The following is a 14284-nucleotide window of genomic DNA, read 5'->3' on the forward strand; positions in this document are numbered from 1 at the left end:
AGCATTTTTTACACGTTCATAGTTTATACTCTTTTGACTTTTACTTGTGGGGTCATCAGAGCTTTGAACACACAATGCCAAACACTTCTGTCTGATTATTTGTGTTTATCCTATATTGTGCTGTCCTTTATACTTTTGGCCACAAACTGAATTAGCAATGCTTTCTTAAAGCCCAAGATATGCAATAACTGTTAATTGAACAAAATAGACACCTTAATGCATCTAAGTCGTATTTATAAGCAGCTGTAATTTGGTACCTATACAATCCAGTATATTTCAGTAGATTATATTTTACAAAACAATGTTCAGCTTTAACCTTTTAAAAAAACAATAAAAGGAAAAACTGTATAATGGTTTCTTTCAAATTTTTATCATGTCAAAAAATATTAATATTCACAAATAAAATGTGAAAGAGCGTTATAACATACATCAACTGTTCTCCCAGAAAACAAATCCAAACACTGATTTAGTTTGTCTTCAAAGCAAAATTATGCAAAAAATTGTTCCACAGAGATTTATCGTAAACTTCATATATATTTTAATGACACATTAGAATAAATAAAATACTCAAGAAAAGTCTTAAAAATAGTTATATCACAAATTATACTTTTTAGACAGATGTTTAAAAAGTCATTATAGACAGTAAGAACAGCAGGTCAGTGCAACAAATCAAATTGTCACCTCAAACTGGTCATCTGTATTATTATTGACTTCATCTGAATGATTTCAAATGCATGGTCAACTAACTGATGGTTTGTCATTAGGGTCTGTATGCACATGAATTAAAACTGGATTATTTCTGGAAAAATACCTAATGTTTCATAATAAAATAGTTTAAACTATTATATCTGTACAATCCAAAATAATTTATTGTACGCTTCATTTTTAGTAAAATAAATCCATCTATTATCACAAGCAGTCTTTTGTACTTCTTCATAGTTAAGTGCTAAATCCACTTCTTGCTGAACAAAACAGAAAATAATTGTTATTGACGTACCAAAAGATAAAATGTTATCAACAGTAACATTCTAAAACACACAGTTAGACTAACATTAATCTAAAACACAGTTAGACTAACATTAATCTAAAACACAGTTAGACTAACATTAATCTAAAACACAGTTAGACTAACATTAATCTAAAACACAGTTAGACTAACATTAATCTAAAACAGTAAACAGCGTTTCATACTGCAAATTACAGAATGAATGCATTGTGCTGAAATGTCTTTGCCTCTCAACAACCAGCAGGAGACGGAGCAAAAAAATACATCGCCAACAGGATGAGATACACCACCACAAGAGCAGTACCTGTACACACACACACACACACAGAGAGAGAGAGAGAGAGAGAGATTTAACACTTTACAAAATTCAGTCAAATCAATATGGTGAATAAGAAATTGTGGTACTAAAACAAAAAAGTAGCTTACATAATCACAAAGGGCGTTTGTAATGATGGTTTAAACCTTTTTTTGTTGATAAAATAAAAATGCTAAATTTATAAAGAAAACTGACATACTGTCATTAAAATGTTTGGGGTTGGTATGTCTCTTCTGCTCACTAAGTCTGCATTTATTTAATCAAAAATTCAATAAAAACTGTACTATTGTGAAATATTATTAAAATATAAAATGACTTATATTTTAACATATAAAATGTGATGGCAAAGCTGAATTTTTAGTGTCACATGATCCTTCAGAAACTAGCTGCTTAATATTTTTGAGGAAACCTGCATTTATTTTTTTCAGGATTCTTTGAATACAAAGTAAAAAAACAAAAAACAAAAAACTGCATTTATTTGATCAATTTAATGCATTCTTGTGGAATAAAACTATTCATTTCTTAACTCACGATCCCAACATTTTTAACAATAGTGTAGTTTTTGAGCAGGAGTTTGCAACTTTTTGTAATGAAGTGACAGTACTGGATGTCTTCCCAGACAGCAACATAGGGTGCGTTCACACTTGTCATGTTTGGTTCGATTAAAACGAACCCTGGTGCGGTTGCTCGGTTAGTGCGGTTCATTTGAACATATGTGAACGCTGCCACCCGAACTCTGGTGCGCACCAAACAAGCGGACCGAGACCGCTAAAAAGATGGGTCTCGGTCCGCTTCCAAACGAACTCTGGTGCGGTTCGATTGATATATGAACGCAACACGGACCAAAGACATGTAAACGGACCAAAAACCGGACGTATAATGTCACAAGATGCCACGCATAATGCAGCTGATTTGACGACGCGGAAAGATCGGTGTACGTTATCCAAAATGAGTAACTTTAACGTTAGAGGGCAAACGTAGAGCAACGAGGAAGAGCCTCATCAATATTTGGTCTGACGAGCATGTTTCGAAAATGCTAGAAAAAAAACACAAAAAGCATACCTGGCTCTTCTCATCAAAGTTCCTGTGTTGCCCATTATTAGCAGGTACAGACGACAGAACGGCCGTCTCTGCACAACGGAGGATATCCTGCTGCTGTTTTGAATGTTTTGAACATTTTATGAGCTCTTCATGAGTTCTCAGCGGGTAAAACTAATGCCACATGTACACGCATAAAATGATCGCGTTTAATCCAGCACACAGCGTTGTTTTGAACATTTCATGAGCTCTTCATGAGTTCTCTGGTAAAAAATAACGCCATATGTGTTACACGCATAAAATGATCGCGTTTAATCCAGCACACAGCGTTGTTTTGAACATTTCATGAGCTCTTCATGAGTTCTCTGGTAAAAAATAACGCCATATGTGTTACACGCATAAAATGATCGCGTTTAATCCAGCACACAGCGTTGTTTTGAACATTTCATGAGCTCTTCATGAGTTCTCTGGTAAAAAATAACGCCATATGTGTTACACGCATAAAATGATCGCGTTTAATCCAGCACACAGCGTTGTTTTGAATGTTGTGAACATTTCATGAGCTCTTCATGAGTTCTCTGGTAAAAAATAATGCCATATGTACACGCATAAAATGCCCGCGCGTGTAATCCGCACACAGCATTGTTTTGAATGTTCGGTAAGCGAGCTTCTACGTCATATAAACCGACCAATCAGGTTGTGAGCGTCTCCCTGTGCCTTTGGTTCGGTAACTTTAGGTTCGCTGTTAAAAATGCCCGTGTGAACGCTAAGCGGACCAGGACTATTATGTTTGTTTTTGTTTTTTGGTCCGGACCAAACTAACCAAACGAACCGAACTACAAGTGTGAACGCACCCATAGTGTCTGTCTGTCCAGATCCGGCCCACATCTGGTACATGTGAAATCCAAATGTGGGCAAGATCTGGGCCGACAGACATTACGTTGCTGTCTGGGTTCATTCTTAGCAAGGTTACTAACCCCTGATTTAGAGAATATTTAGTTCATTACCTTGAAAGTAATCAGACTTTCCATCCATAAAACTATAATTCACAACGATGACACTAAAGATGCTGGCCCACAGATGCAGGTCGCTGAAGACGAGTACAAAGCCAACATCCTGTCACAGAAAGATCATTAGGAAAACACATTGACGTACAGCCATCAGTGAGCTAATTTTGAGTGTCTGCACGATAGCCAAAACCACTTACATAGAAGACATTGAATAAAACCAGGATGGGGATCTGAATCATGCACACCTGCACCGCGATGCAGCTTCCAACCTCGAAACTGTGAGAAAACCGCAAAATTCACATATTTTTCATTGACATTCAACCACCAGAGATGTAATGAATAAGAAAAAATGAGTTGTTTGTCTACTCATGATGCCTAATGCATGTTAACAGATATAGAACTTACTGTATGGTGTTACCGAACAAACTGACCTCAAACTGATTTGATTCTGAAGAGCAAACTGGACTCCATTGACAATTTCTGGGATTTCAGGAATCATGGCCAAAAGAGTCACACCTATGAAATACTGAGATGAAGAGTTGGGATCATAATACATTAATATTAAGCTGTCATTTACTGTCTGACTGATTTACTGCAGTATTTATCAACCTGAGATACAGACGAGTGGCTGAGTATGGGCTGAATGTGTTCGGTGGTCAGATCGGCACATGCAGACATCAGCACCGTGGCAATGATGAGGATAAGCAAAGCTCTCCATCGGGACCAGTGCACCGACGCTCCCAGATGACCCGCTGTGAACACACATTGACAGTGGATATATTATTTTGCAGACCTCCAATATTCTTAAATGGAACTTCTTATATTCATTGCACCCTAACAGACACCATTTAGGCTTAACACACATGGAAAAAGACATTATTTTGCTTCCTTATTTAGTCATTTTATTACAAGGTTTAGCAAACTCACCCGTTCCATCACCAATGTTAATGTCGTAGATGTATGAATGTGTTTTAAGAGTAAAGATGAGGCCGATGATATAGGATATGGGCAGTAGAATGGAAATGGTGTACACTAGAGGCCTGAGAAAATAAAGACGTGTCAACAAAAGCCACAACAAAACTCTATGAACCATACTAAAAATATGAATAATTAATCCGTTTTTTTATTAATATAATTATTATTTATATAACAATAAGACACCGTATACAAAGCACTGAGTATACAAAATGTTCACGCTATGAACTTACTCAATGTGACTGTGAAACAAGCTGTAGTTGTTTTCACTCTAGTGGACCAGAAAGAAAATGGCTTGATGTTTCACTTTCTGCTGTCATGTTTTTAATTTCTACATGATGCATGTTTGAAATCTCACCAGGTCGTAGTGGCAGTTTTTGCACATGAAGGATCCGCTGCTGTTGGTTCCTGTAGAGTTGGTACAGTCCTCACACACTATATTCCCATAGGCTTTGGAGAAGAGCGTAGGGGCAAACACTCCTACAGAGACCACAGGGGGAAATTATGGAGCTCCAATAGTCTCAAAATGTGTTTATTTACAAAATATGATTCAAGCTAATTCACATTCACAAAACTAGCATACAGCATTTTACAAACTTAAAGGGTTAGTTCACAAAAATGTTGCCATTAATTAGTCACCCTTGTGTCGTTCCAAACCCATAAGAATTTCATCTTCAGAAAACAAATGAAACTTTGACACTTCAAAAAGTTAATAGAGATCTTACAACTAATCTATGTTCTGAGGGACTTTATATGTTGAAGTTGTGTAGCTGTCTATGGGGGGTCAGAAAGCTCTCAGATTTTATAAAAAATATTTTCAGTTGTGTTCTTAAGATGAACGAAAGTCCTATGGGTTTGGAACGACATAAAGGTGAGAAATTAATGACAGAATTTTTAGTTTTGGGTGAACTATCCCTTTAAAAAAATGTGGTTGTGCATTTGCAAATCATATTTTGTGAATATGAATTGGGTTATGAGTTTGTGAATTGCTATTTGTAAATATATATAAAAAATGGTGAATTATAATTTCTAAATACATTAAATATGAGAGTATTTGAGCTCCACAGAAAAGATAGATAGTAATCTGTTTCATTAAAGAACGTATTCACTTATTAAAAATTGACTGTTTTCATTCTTAGTTAATGTTAATCATCTTCATAAATAAATAAATAAATAAATAAATTAGTTATATATTAATTAAATACATTAATTAAATTCACGTTGTAAAATAATGTTAATCTTAATCTTAATAAACTATTATATTGGTGCACAATATTTACAGTTAGTATTTAATTTTCATCAAAATGTAATGTGACATTTTAACATTCGTTTTGCTTCCTCCAATACCATTTTAATATTTAGAGAGTTTAGTGAGATTGGGGCAGGACCCATGTTTAAAACAGTACATTTTTGCACTGATTATTATATTAAATTATATTATTCTACAATAGCCTGACAACCAACTTAAAGCTTGATGTATAAAAGTCATTACACTACACTACATTAATGATTTTCACTCTAAAATTAAGAAATATCATGTTAAATATGTTTTAAATGCCATTTCACATTGTTTTTAATTACTACATCAGGAGAGAAACGCAATAACAAGGTGATTTCTGCCATCTCAGTACATGACGTCTTACCCCCTATTGATATGAAGAGCAGAGAGGAGCTGACCCCCGCCGAGCGACTGTTAAACCTCTGCTCACTGTGCCTGAGCCCTCCGATTATCATACAGATCCCCTGAGACACACAAATATAATAGTCATCTATTGCACACTTTGGGGATTTAAGATCCTCTGTTGTGTTAACGCCACAGAATAAAAAATAAAAAGGGTGATTGTGACTTTTTTACAATCTCACAACTTTTTTATCTCACAATTCTGACCCACCCCATTTCGTGTTTATATCTCACAATTCTGACTTTTTTTTCACAATTCAGATATTTTTCCTTGCAATTCTGAGTTTATATCTCACAAATCTTACTTTTTCCTTGCAATTTTGAGTTTCTCAAAATTCTTACTTTCTCCCTCACAATTTCTAGTTTATATTTCATAATTCTTACTTTTTTCTCTCAATTTAGAGTTTATATCTCACAAATGTATTTCTCTCACAATTCCTTTTCCCTCACAATTTGGAGTTTATCTCACAATTCTTACTTTTTTCCTCCCAATTCCGAGATTATATCTTATAATTCGAACTCTTCCTCGCAATTCTAGTTTATATTTTAAAATTAATTTTTTTTCTCTCACAATTACGAATTTATATCTCACAAGTCTTAGTTTTTCCCCTCACAATTTCAAATTCATAGCTCAAAATTAATACTTTCCCCCCACAATTCCAAGTTTAAATCTCAAAATTCAGAATTTTTCCCTTGCAATTCAGAGTTTATTTATTCCTTACAATTCCAAGTTTGTCACATAATTATTTTTTATGTCGCAATTCCAAGTGTGTCACAAATCTTTTTTTTCTCACCATTGCAAATTTGTCACAATTTCTACTTTTTTGTCGCAATTACAAGTTTACATTTTACAAAATCGTAATTTTTTTATCAAAATTCTAAATTTGTATTTCACAATTCTGAGAAAAGTCTAAATTGTTAGGTATAAACTCGAGTTATATGACAAAAAAAACCTCAACAAGTGCAAGTCTTAAAGTCTAAATTGTGGGATATAAACTCAAAAAAGTGAGAGAAAAAAGTAAGATTTTTGAAATATAAACTCGAAATTGCAAGTAAAAGAGTTAGGATTGTTCAAATTCTGAGAAAAAAAATACTTTTTTTGTGTAAGAATTGTGAGATCGCAATCACCTCTTATATTTTTTATTCCATGGTGTAAACCAGCTGCTATGGTAACGGATCACATACTGGTATGAAGAGGATGCAGCCCAGCAGGGTTCCAGTAAGAGCCGCCTTCACTATCTCCTGCAGGCACTTATTTCCCTGGTGGTGACCTCTGAGCAACGCTGTGATGTAAAAGGTCAACTCTGTGATGGAACCGAATGTTGCGTTCACCACAGCTCCGACAGCAAAGTTACTCTGAGCGGAAATACTGAGAATAGAGCAATTAGGTACTGCATTAATGTTGATCTCAAAGGTATTGGTAAGGTTCTGGTGTTGTGGTGGTATAACTGCTCACCTTGCAATGCCCATGCCAATGTAATACGACAGTGGAATGATGGAACTGATTGCTGTGGCAAACTTGACTTCAGAGCTGGCAAACTGGTTTGTTTTGTCCACATAACCAATCACCAGTGACACTATAACTAATGGTAAGAGATCTATAGTAACTCCATGTAAGGAAAATGGCAAAAAATACATAAATAGTAAATACATCAAAAATGTTTAACTTTTTTGAAAAATTACATTGAAATCAGTGCTGTCAAATTGATTGATCGTCATTAATTGCATTAAACATAAAATTTTGTAAATATATGTGTTTGTGTGTACATACACACAGTATATACTGTATAGTACTGACAGCACTAATTAAAACAAAAAGTATTTTTTTGAATATCTGAACTGTACCAATACACTGTGTTAAATAGTTTTTATACAATATTACTATTTTTACTGTATTTTTGATCAAATAAATGCAGCCTTGTTGAGCATAAGAGTCTTTTGGACATTAGTGACGTACTACATGCAAACTGACAACATATTTCTGAATATCAGCATTAAAGAATAACAGATGTAAACTTCTGCGTTTAGGATACTGACAGCAAAAACATTGATCCCATCCACTGTGTATTTATAGTAGTAGAGGTTCACTGCATGGTAGCAGCATAGAATAACTTGACCTTCGTGGTCCTGAGCCTAAAAATAACCATACAAATCTGAAATTACCATAAATTAAATTGTGAAAATTTGCACATATGATACACAGTCTTAATTGAAAGAGGGCAAAACCTCAGTGAATTTCATAATCATAGCACAGTCCTCTCACCTCCTTAGCTTGGCTGATGTGAATGTGTTCGGGGGGCATGAGCAAGATGGTATGTAAGGTCTTGGCGCTCATTTTGGCCACAGGAATGGTGAAAACCAGCAGCCAGGAGATCAGACACACTACAGAGTGTGTGACGACGAGGAGAGGGTAACCCACAAACAGCCATGCATATGTTCTCATGCGCCGCTGAAATCAAATGAGAGCCACATAAGCTGGAGTCTAGTAGTAACAGTACAACATCTAAAGGGAAGACAACCGAAATGCTAGCTATGAGAGGTAATATTCTCAGATGATAAAGTCCTGCAACAATAACTCAAGGTTAGAATTGTAGCCGCCTAAGACCCAGTAAAACAAAGTTATTTTTCATGTCATTGCAATGTTTAGAGCATAAGAAACAAACATTTTTTTGCTGATTTTTTTTTGTTGCTGAAAAATTATATTTTATTAATATGTTATGCTATGTCCTCGTAAGTGGACAAGTGGACTATTTAAAAAAAAAAAAAATACATGAAATCACAAGTATAGGCAAAAACAATGGAATGTTTTTTAACCAAACTTTGTTTAAAGATTATTCTCAACTATGTTTATGAAAGATATAATGGAATGAACTGATATACCATTTCACTTTATGCAATAAGTGGGTAAAATGGCCATACATGTCTGTACACTGTCTTAGAGCAACATGTAATAAAAAAAAAAAAAAAGTGTATTAATGGGAGTAATTAGTTTTCATAATAAAATCTAATATTTTACATGAACATTGATATGTAATTTCTTTCCCTATTCACTTGTTGTGTCTCCCCAAATGCCTGATCAACATGATTTAAGTCCCGGTGTCCTCTATTGAAGACAGAAAGTCTTATTTTGCTTAGAAACCCCATAACATTTTCCTGAGATGTTGATTTATAACAATCAATTTGAAAATGTGTCAGATTTAAATGAAAATTACAAAATATTATCATATTTCCATAAGAGTGCTAAATTTGATCATTCAGTCATTTCTAAAAACCAACTGTTGTTCTGGTGAAACCTGAAAATCTCTGAAAAGCCCTCAATGTGCTGTTTACAGGACATCCAGACTTAAAACTGTGACGTGTGGCGTCAGAGAAACTCACTAAAATAATGTCCTTGTAGAAGTTTTTGAAAAAAGACTCTTATGCTCACCGAACATGCATTTATTTGATGGAAAAATACAGTATTGTTCAAAATAATAGCAGTACAATGTGACTAACCAGAATAATCAAGGTTTTTCGTATATTTTTTTATTGCTACGTGGCAAACAAGTTACCAGTAGGTTCAGTAGATTCTCAGAAAACAAATGAGACCCAGCATTCATGATATGCACGCTCTTAAGGCTGTGCAATTGGGCAATTAGTTGAATTAGTTGAAAGGGGTGTGTTCAAAAAAATAGCAGTGTGGCATTCAATCACTGAGGTCATCAATTTTGTGAAGAAACAGGTGTGAATCAGGTGGCCCCTATTTAAGGATGAAGCCAACACTTGTTGAACATGCATTTGAAAGCTGAGGAAAATGGGTCGTTCAAGACATTGTTCAGAAGAACAGCGTACTTTGATTAAAAAGTTGATTAGAGAGGGGAAAACCTATAAAGAGGTGCAAAAAATGATAGGCTGTTCAGCTAAAATGATCTCCAATGCCTTAAAATGGAGAGCAAAACCAGAGAGACGTGGAAGAAAACGGAAGACAACCATCAAAATGGATAGAAGAATAACCAGAATGGCAAAGGCTCAGCCAATGATCACCTCCAGGATGATCAAAGAAAGTCTGGAGTTACCTGTAAGTACTGTGACAGTTAGAAGACGTCTGTGTGAAGCTAATCTATTTTCAAGAATCCCCCGCAAAGTCCCTCTGTTAAAAAAAAAGGCATGTGCAGAAGAGGTTACAATTTGCCAAAGAACACATCAACTGGCCTAAAGAGAAATGGAGGAACATTTTGTGGACTGATGAGAGTAAAATTTTTCTTTTTGGGTCCAAGGGCCACAGGCAGTTTGTGAGACGACCCCCAAACTCTGAACTCATGCCACAGTACACAGTGAAGACAGTGAAACATGGAGGTGCAAGCATCATGATATGGGCATGTTTCTCCTACTATGGTGTTGGGCCTATTTATCGCATACCAGGGATCATGGATCAGTTTGCATATGTTAAAATACTTGAAGAGGTCATGTTGCCCTATGCTGAAGAGGACATGCCCTTGAAACGGTTGTTTCAACAAGACAATGACCCAAAACACACTAGTAAACGGGCAAAGTCTTGGTTCCAAACCAACAAAATTAATGTTATGGAGTGGCCAGCCCAATCTCCAGACCTTAATCCAATTGAGAACTTGTGGGGTGATATCAAAAATGCAGTTTCTGAAGCAAAACCAAGAAATGTGAATGAATTGTGGAATGGTGTTAAAGAATCATGGAGTGGAATAACAGCTGAGAGGTGCCACAAGTTGGTTGACTCCATGCCACACAGATGTCAAGCAGTTTTAAAAAACTGTGGTCATACAACTAAATATTAGTTTAGTGATTCACAGGATTGCTAAATCCCAGAAAAAAAAATGTTTGTACAGTCAAAGGTAGACACTGCTATTTTTTTGAACACACCCCTTTCAACTAATTGCCCAATTGCACAGCCTTAAGAGCGTGCATATCATGAATGCTGGGTCTTGTTTGTTTTCTGACAATCTACTGAACCTACTGGTAACTTGTTTGCCACGTAGCAATAAAAAATATACTAAAAACCTTGATTATTCTGGTTAGTCACATTGTACTGCTATTATTTTGAACAAGACTGTACAGTAAAAGCTATAATATTACTGTGAAAATATAATCATGTTTTCTATTTGAATATATTTTTAAATGTAATTTATTCTTGTGATTCAAAGCTGAATTTTCAGCATCATTACAAGATTACTAGATTCACTAACAGCTTGTGTCAGCACAAACCCTCTTTTAGCGTTAAAACAACTACCGCCAGGATTTACGAAAGGCGTGGACAGGGTTATTTTTGCGGCTGACCTCATTGCATATGCATTTGTAGGAGTTTCCATTTAAGATACAACATTGGGAGGAGAGTATTTCAATGAATCACGCAGAGTGCTTTACTAAGATCTATTTTTTTAGTATTTGCACCATTAATTACAGCCTAAAAAAGCATGTCTTAAACCAAACGCTAACTGGTAGATTGCGTTGGTCATTATGGAAATGATCCGGCTGTTCCTGTGTTCTTTAATGTGTGTGTCTTCAACAGATCCCGCGCAGAACTTTCCACTCCCATCTGCGCTTTAATGGGATTGCTCTCTCATGCTAATTTGCCCTGTTTAGTAAATCTGGCCCATTCATAACTGATGTTATATAGGCTTTATTTATAAAAAAATAAATAATGATGCTAAATAAATTTGATAGTATTGTCATTATGACATTTCATCTTCTGTCGGTTTCATCCTTCTCACCCAGTAGTTGACGTCCTGTGGACTTCCTGTGGGCTCTTCTATGGTCTCCTCCACAGGTGTGGGCAGGAGGAGAGGAGAGGAAGGCTTTCCGTTCTCCTCTGCCTCTAGAGTGGAATCACCCTGGAGGATCTTCACACTGTATGCTGACACAGAGACACTGGCCTGAAAACAGCAACATTAGGTTCGAAATCCTTCCAAAAAAAATCACATGAAGCAAGCATGCATGAAATCACAAGCATGAAATTGAAAAGGCTTGTGATGAATGCAGCATTTGGCTGATTTTCATGGAGCAGGCAAATTAAAACCAGTTCAAAGAAACTGTGTGTGTAGAGCTGTCATAAGACTGTTATAAAGATCAAGAGTACACAAACATACAAATATCATTTGGCTATAAAAAGAAACATAACCTTTTCGATTGATTTCCCAAATGGCCAAAGAAAATAGCAGGACAGCCTCCAGCAGAGATTACCTGAAACAAGAACATTTGTGATCCAGGGAGAGGCAATAAAATCTATTGATACTTATTTAGACCAATTCTTACCATAGGGGATGCCAAAAACTGTGAGGAACATTAGGACACCGATGAAAACATAAACCAGAGAGATCCACCAGCCAAACAGAAACACATAGAGAACATTGCCACAAGTGAACAATGAACCTGCTGAATACAAAATATATCATTACAGTAAAGGGGAACAAATTAATGTGCTGCCACATTTCTTTATTTACTGGATTTACATTATTATTGCATCAAAATCATCATAATAATGCACTACAACATTAAATGTTAGATGTTACATAATGTTACAAAATTAGATGTACGATTAAAGGGGTCATGATCTTTTGACATATATTTGTTACAACAATAAAAAATCCATGTCATGACCCCTTTAAATAAAAAAGTATTAAATAGTTTTATCGAAATATACAGTACAAGTATGTTTTTAAACTTGAATGATAGTAATAATTTTATGATTAATAGTAAATATTTTAATAATTAATTGATCATTTAAGAATTTATTTTATTTAGTATACTTCCATTTAGGCTAATTTAATAGATTCAACTGCTTTATTTTCTACATCTTCTACACATAATACAAATGAGTAGGCAATAGGCATGTCCAAACCTTTTACTTATATAAATGCACTACAGGATGATGTGAGAAGAAGAGCTCGGTCTAACCTGAGTTTGGTTTAATAACGTTCAGCTCAGAGTAAAGCTCCTTCACAATGTCCGACCTGTACTCAAAGGGCCGTTCTGTCACATGACTCTTCCACTTCCTGAATCCAAACTTAAATAGAGGACAGAACAACATCAGCATCAACAATACGCAAAATGAAACTAGACATATGTGCTAAAAGTACGCTAACCTTATAATTATTTGCGAGTTTTTGAGCCTCCACTTCATTTTCAGCACTTATGGTGGTCTTGCACGGGTTCTCCTCCCGTATTTCATCACCAAAGCTGCATGCTGAAAAAGAAGGGGTAATGTCATCAAAAAGTCTCAAACAAGTCCATAAAACACCCTTGTTTTTATGCAAATATGGAATCTCACTTCTCTGTGGGTTGTTAGTTGTGTAGGAGGTAACTGTTTGTAGTAAAGGAACATCACTGGCTTCTGAGGGAATGTGAGCTACACAAACCCTGTCACAGCAAGAGCCAGGCAGATAAGCTCCATCATGGTCCTCTGGAGTATCTGAGGAATGAGATAAAAATATGGCATGGTTTATTAGTAAACATTAATAAGCCCCTTTTTGATAATTTGTTATGTACTGCAGCGATATTCTTAGTTTTTGTGTGTGACTTAAGTGTCCAAATACTTTTTAGACAACTGTATATCAAATATACAATATTTCTAATTTTGGATTTCAACATGAACACGTTTTAATTCAGATCTAGCTGAAGATGAAATGAAATCCACAGAGAGGAACTAATGTATAGTAAACAGGGAAGTGTGGAGTGATGCGGTCTCAAACCATTTCACAACAGAAACCAGACTGGATTGCAAATGCATAAGCAATTCGTTCTTGAGAAATCCTAATTCATTTAACGTTATGTCCCGGATAAATCACAATAAGACCACCCATTCATGTAAAATGCAATGGACATGCATTCGTTATTCATGCAGGTGAATTATTCATCATTCATGCAGCATATACCAAATGTCTAATATAAAAACTGTCTACTGTAGTAAAATATTACATTGCAATATTGACAATTCAAGTCAGTGGATTCTTTTTAATACTTCAGTTTACATAAAATGGCCTCACTTTGTGTTATTGTTTACCTTGATTTTTTGTGTCGAGTTTCCTTCTTCGCGTCTCTATATTCGTTGTCATTTCAGCACATTCTCTTCTCTGTCAATGCACGCAGTCTCGAGTGACACTACAGTTCTTCTGTAAGCAGCTTCATGTGATCCATACGCATTTACGCTGAGCGACCGGGTTGCCAGATCCCGCTAGAAAAATAAGCGAACACGTGGTGTGACAAAACGCACTTAAACTGCGCGACCGTGTTGCCAGATCTGACTAGAA

The 14284-nt window shown here is 35.6% G+C and overlaps 1 protein-coding gene across 2 annotated transcripts; it reads right to left on the reverse strand.

The window, feature by feature from the left end:
* Window positions 1-17: 17 nt before the first annotated feature.
* Window positions 18-14196, reverse strand: cax2 (cation/H+ exchanger protein 2). 2 transcript variants are annotated; one of them, XM_067436387.1, is made up of 21 exons: window positions 14038-14196; window positions 13306-13446; window positions 13121-13221; window positions 12933-13041; window positions 12291-12410; window positions 12157-12218; window positions 11750-11911; window positions 8290-8475; window positions 8060-8159; window positions 7483-7624; window positions 7212-7395; window positions 5989-6088; window positions 4704-4825; window positions 4579-4616; window positions 4298-4410; window positions 3980-4122; window positions 3802-3896; window positions 3568-3646; window positions 3368-3476; window positions 1117-1310; window positions 18-1035 (listed from the first exon to the last, which is right to left on the reverse strand). In XM_067436387.1, the coding sequence occupies exons 1-20, from the start codon at window positions 14087-14089 to the stop codon at window positions 1237-1239; spliced, it is 2232 nt and encodes a 743-aa protein (XP_067292488.1). In that variant the 5' UTR covers window positions 14090-14196; the 3' UTR covers window positions 18-1035; window positions 1117-1236. The 2 variants fall into 2 exon arrangements, with proteins under 2 accessions (XP_067292488.1, XP_067292489.1); XM_067436388.1 differs by lacking the exons at window positions 18-1035; window positions 1117-1310; window positions 3368-3476 and having other exon boundaries at window positions 3608-3646; window positions 3802-3886.
* Between the last annotated feature and the right edge of the window lie 88 nt (window positions 14197-14284).

Source organism: Pseudorasbora parva, chromosome 25 (assembly GCF_024679245.1).
Source record: "Pseudorasbora parva isolate DD20220531a chromosome 25, ASM2467924v1, whole genome shotgun sequence".
Lineage (NCBI taxonomy): Eukaryota > Metazoa > Chordata > Actinopteri > Cypriniformes > Gobionidae > Pseudorasbora > Pseudorasbora parva.